The sequence below is a fragment of the Austrofundulus limnaeus genome, unplaced genomic scaffold (assembly GCF_001266775.1).
Source record: "Austrofundulus limnaeus strain Quisiro unplaced genomic scaffold, Austrofundulus_limnaeus-1.0 Scaffold373, whole genome shotgun sequence".
Taxonomy (NCBI): Eukaryota; Metazoa; Chordata; class Actinopteri; order Cyprinodontiformes; family Rivulidae; genus Austrofundulus; species Austrofundulus limnaeus.
The window spans coordinates 553899-559799 of NW_013952775.1; the positions used below are offsets into that span (position 1 = coordinate 553899).

The 5901-nt window shown below is 42.0% G+C and overlaps 1 protein-coding gene across 1 annotated transcript in view; it reads left to right on the plus strand.

The window, feature by feature from the left end:
* Window positions 1-5901, plus strand: part of ankrd50 (ankyrin repeat domain 50) — a gene marked incomplete at its 5' end in the record, with an annotated part of 46018 nt that overhangs the window by 23646 nt on the left and 16471 nt on the right. Inside the window, 1 exon segment of the mRNA XM_014023499.1 lies at window positions 2985-3217. Within this exon segment, the coding sequence (XP_013878953.1) occupies window positions 2985-3217 (233 nt within the window).

Below are 5901 nucleotides of genomic sequence, written 5' to 3' on the forward strand. Positions count from 1 at the left end.
GTCTTCCCGGTCTACCAAGGACCCGGCCCACCTCGACCGGGTAGTCTGGGTCCTCCGGAGGACCCGGCCTGTCGTTTTGGACACAGCCTTTGTGTCGAACCCAAAGCTCATTACAAAGAAATGTTTTCAGCAGCTTTAATGAAACTTTTAGATTGTTTTCAGATTATTGGCTCATAGTTTCAACACTGTGAGGAAATGTGAGATGAATTAAAATCCAGTGTCGGCATGTGCTGGATCGCAGGTTTACCTGTCGACTGGGGAAATCCTGGCTAAGATGTGTGTTTGGGCTGGGACCTGTGTGTGTGTGTGTGTGTGTGGGGGGGGGGGGGGGGGGTGAATTTGGTAAAGTTTGGGTGTTGTGCAACAGTTTGCTCATACAGAGGTGTGTGTGCTCTGCTCAGCGTGTTTACACCTGGGCTAATCATTGCCAGCTAAGCTCAGGATCCAGAGAGGAGCAGACGTTAGTAACCAGTAAGGTTGGACAATAATCACAAAAAAATTAAACACGATTAATTGTTGGATTCAGCCGATAACGAGTACGATGACGATTATGGGATTTTGCTCTTGCGTGTAGCCGACGTGGTCTTGGTTTGCATTTTTTGGTTTTCCTCGTACTTCAGTTTATGTTGCTGCTTCAGGTGAATTAAACGTGTTTGTAAGGTCAGTGTTAGCTGCTCCACATGGCCTGCTGCCTGTCATCACGCAGCACTGGTTACAGTCATCACAGAACAGCAAATATTAACTGTTGATGGTTTTACTGGTGATTAATTACACTTGGTACAGTTTTACCCAGGTCTCCTGGAGGACCACTGTCCTGCAGGTTTTAGATGTTTCCTGCTCCTCAGAAGGTCTTCAAGTTCTGCAGAAGCCTGTTAACTCCGCCTTCTTACAGATCAGGTGTGGAAGCAGAGAAACATTTAAAGAATGTAGAATAGTGGAGAACCAGGACCAGGACCAGGACCTGGACCCCCAAGCTGGAGGATGAGTCCCTCTCTTTAATTCACTGTAGTGACATCACTGTTTTGGACCGGTCCAATAATGTGACATCACATTTTTGGACCGGTCCAATGTAGTGACGTCACAGTTTTGGACCGGTCCAATGTAGTGACGTCACTGTTTTGGACCGGTCCAATGTAGTGACGTCACTGTTTTGGACCGGTCCAATGTAGTGACGTCACTGTTTTGGACCGGTCCAATGTAGTGACGTCACTGTTTTGGACCGGTCCAGTAATGTGATGTCACTACATTGGACCAGTCCAAAACAGTGACATCACCTTGACGTCACTGTATTGGACCGGTCCAAAAATGTGATGTCACTGTATTGGACCGGTCCAAAAATGTGATGTCACATTATTGGACCGGTCCAATGTAATGACGTCACTGATTTGTACCGGTCCAGTAAAGTGACGTTGTTTTGGACCGGTCCAATAATGTGACATCACTACATTGGACCAGTCCAATAAAGTTACGTCACTGTATTGGACCGGTCCAATAATGTGACGTCACTACATTGGACCAGTCCAAAACAGTGACATCACCTTGACGTCACTGTATTGGACCGGTCCAAAAATGTGACGTCACTGTATTGGACCGGTCCAAAAATGTGATGTCACATTGACGTCACTGTATTGGACCGGTCCAATAATGTGACGTCACTACATTGGACCGGCCCAATACAGTGACGTCACTTTACTGGACTGGTCCAAATTCATCACATTTTTGGACCGGTCCAAAGATGTGACGACACTGTATTGGACTGGTCCAATGTAGTGACATCACTGTATTGGACCGGTCCAATGTAGTGACATCACTGTATTGGACCGGTCCAATGTAGTGACGTCACTGATTTGGACCAGTCCAGTAAAGTGACGTCACTGTATTGGACCGATCCAATGTAGTGATGTCACTGAGGACTCACAAACATAAGACTGATCACCAGATACACAAAGTTTCCTCCTAACATGAATTAGTAAGATTTATTTTAGCTCCCAGATCCTTAAACTTTTATTTAAACTGGACTTAATTTACTGTATGTTTGAGAATTCATTAAATTTAAATTATTTGGATATTTTTGATTTGAGTTTACCTGTTATGAGACTTTAGACTTTATTTTTTTAAGCTGATTAATTTTCAGTTTTAGTTGTAACATTTAAACATACAAACATGACAAAATCTGTCCTAAAATCTACTGTTGGTCCAAACTTTATTATTCTGAATACCTTCCAGAAAACAAACTGGAAAAAACAGATTTCTATTATTATTATTATTATTACTACATGAGTTTCTTGTAATAAAGAGGTGAACACTGACAGGTCTGTGGTTAAAACAGAAGTGTTCAGGAGCAGCTGCTCCTCCTCAGGGAGACGATGACAGACGACTGATTAAAAACCTGACAATCATGTGATTCTTAGCCTGAAAAGACAAATGAACTCTGACCGATCAGGTTACATCAAACCTAGATTTATGTGAACATTTATTAAATTTCTATTTAAATTAACGGATCAAATGAAAGATACTGAAAGCCTGTTCCTACATTTACTCTCACTCCCTGCTCTCATCAGTGATTACTCTGAGCCGAGGGTTCGGTCCGTCATGCAGCTCAGTCTCTGCAGAGACGGCTGGGTTTGAATGAGTCGGAGCATGACTCTGCGTTTCTTCAGTTTGACTGCAGAGACGCTGAGCTAAGCTTTTTCTTCTGAATCGACTCCACGTTGAACCGAGAGCTCGTGTTTTTTGAAACGGATCGTCTGAGCCGCGGTTGCTGTTTTTTTTTTTGGGTGAAGTGGCGTCACTCTCAGACTCTGCCCCGTGTGTAGAACGAGCTGCGTGAATTTTAGTTTTTTTTTAAAACGAAATGAATAGTTTTTGTTTTTAAATGAATAAATAAATAATGCAATTATCTCAGACACTGACTTGTTCGTATTAGATGAGGGCTAAAGAAATAAAAAGATTTTGACCTGGGCTGTGTTCGTCTCCTCTCTCAGGTGTGTCCTGCTGCCTCTCCTGAGCGTGAAGCCTCCTCAGCGYGCTCTCTTCCTGCTCGTGGACTCCATCGATGAGGGCTGCCAGCTGGGCGAGGCGGAGCACAGGTCCTCCCCGGGCTCCCCCAGGACCATCGCCGAGCTTCTGGCCAGCCACCACGAGTTCCTGCCCCCCTGGCTGCTCCTCGTCTGCTCCGCCCGCCGGCAGAACAAGGCCATCACCAAACTCTTCACAGGTACGTGGTCCGCCCAGAAGACGAGGGGGCGGTTCTGAAAGGCGGGGCTTCGTCATCGGTTGTTGTTCGCTTCGGTGTCTGAGCTCAGATCTGCTTCCTGGTTCTGACTCACTTTGTTTTGTTCGTTTAGACGAACGTTTATTATATCCTGATGAGAACAGATGAAGGCAGAGAAACAGGTGACAAACCGTTTGTTTGCATCTGATTCAGTAAACAGATGGAGAAACAGAGTTCCTGCTGGTGCACACACTTTCCTCCCACATCAAACCAGTTATATAAGAACCTGTGGAGGTTTATATTCTGGGTTCCTGAGATCCTTACAAAGTCTTCAAAGACTTTAAATTCATCAATCCAAAAATATGACCTTAATTAGCCTTTAAAAGGTCTTAAATCAGTCTTTCAGAGGACACGTAAGTAGGATGATTCCTCTCAAATATTAGAGAATTGGTAAAAATGAATTTTTTTAAATAAATAAATAACCAAAAGCTTCGCAGCTCGATGTTTTGTGTTAAATATTTGGGTAAAGTTGTAGCTGTTTTTTGTCCCATTTGTGTTTATTGTGAAGCTGGTCTTTAATGTTATTTGAAAGGGCGTTAAAGAGTCTTAAAAAGTATTAAAGGGCCAATATTATGTGTTTCTCAGGCATATATTTAAATACTAAACCATAATAAAGTATCTATGTCACCTTTAGCTGTTATTAAAATGCTGTTTTTATGTTTAAATAGAAAATAAACTTATCTTCTCACCACTTCCTCTTCTAAACACCTTGAAATTGGCCTCTGTCTCTTTAAGAACCTCCTTCTGCTTCTGTCCCGCCCATTTCAGTGTGGTGGGTGGGGGTCGCTATGATGCAGTTTACTTGGCGTCTGAAAAGACATTTCCTCAAAGGTATTTTTAATCTGAAAAGAGCTTCACTGAGTGAGAACTAGTGTTAAGAGCAGCAGACAGTTAAGTTTCACTTTCACTTTCACCAGAGAGCCTGCAGGAGTCATGGGCGGGGTCGGGGAGGTGTGCTCCGTGATGAGGAAGTTCGGCTTAAAGACGCGTCCCAGGGGCGTTTCTGGTCCCCCCATCTGTCGTTTTGCTCCTCAGCATGGCTTCCTAAAAACACTGCAGGATTTCTCAAACATGCATGAATGAGTCAGAGCAAGGCTTTGGGCATGTTTTCATGAGAGTATAACATTATAACATGATATAAAACTCAAAAAAGTTGATTTTACATAATATCGCGTCTTTAAATTGAACTTGCTTTGAACCGTTTCTAAAGCTTTAAGCTTTTTGACGTCACAGCTGAGAAAAACTAGTTTTCTGTTTTGAATTAAATTGTATTTCCTGGTTGATGGTGCGAATCCTCCGTCTGTCCGTCAGCCGCAGATTTTAGTTTTGGTCCAATCTGTTGTTTTGAGTGTCGGAGTGAGTTCACCGATTTCCTGCCAGATTATCTCAGAACTGTCTGTGAATTAAATAATAATCTGTGGATTATTTTTACGATGAGGTCATCTACACCTGCTGCAGTCAGTTAAATTATACCAGTTGTGTTGATTTGTGCAGTTTCAGCTCCAGCTGTTTGTTTCTGTCATTTAATCATTGTTTAACCGTCTACAAACTGTAAATTCATTCTTATGGATGTGAAAACTGAAATCATGTCAAAGTTTGATGTTCGCACTTTGAGTTTTGTAGTTGTCGGTTAAAGTAAATTCATATTTTTATTAAGGTTTTATTATGTTGGTGAAACGATTCCTGGAATAATGTGAGGAATCATTTCACATCTTTAACCATTAGTTATTGCTGATAAACTTATTACGATACAAGTGTTTCATATCGGTCCGTATCAATAATTATTGATTAGTTTAAGATAAAATTGGTCTGACTCAWGTCAAACTTAAAATATCTGAAATCCTGTCRAACTTTTCCTCTTTTATCCACCATTTCCTCTGGAGCTGCTGCATTATTTTCTCCTTTCGCTTCGTGCCGTTCTTTTTTTATTATGAAACCTGAAACTGCTGCTCGCTTACCTGCTTTAACTGTTGGAGCGTCTTATTTACACTTCTGTTTTTTTAGACGCCTCATTTCAGTGTAAAAGCATCCTAAGTAATTAATTTCATTTTAACCCTACGATGGTGGACCGGTCCAGAATGTTACAGCGCTCTGTCGCTCGAATGTGCCGACACGACGTTAGCGGTGAAATGATGGATATTTTATCAGACGTGTTTTATTTTGATACTGAACACGAGTTTATCACGATGAGTTATCCCCAGCCCGTTATTGTTTTACTTCCTCTGATGTTTTAGGTTTTTATTTTAATCTTCTTTTAAAATGAGGAATCTGAACAATCGACTCGTTCTTTAATRCTTTCATGGATTTCTGCCGTTGTTTGTCTTTTTTAAAAAAATGATTTAAATCTGTTTCCTTCAGATTCAGTCTGTGTCGAGTCGCTCTTCATTTCTCCCTCTGAGTTTGTGTTTTTATTTTTCTCTTGATTCACTCGACACCAGACCTGAAATAGACCAGAGAGCTTCAGAAGATTAAATCGAGGCCAAGTGTCCCCTAAAAATACCCTCGTATTGGCTGTGTCCAAAATACGTCACAGCGCCGCGACGAAGGATGTCCAAAACCGAAGACTCCTCCGATGCGGCCGACAAATACGTCCTTCCTTTGGCCCGAATCGAAGGACAGGTCTGATG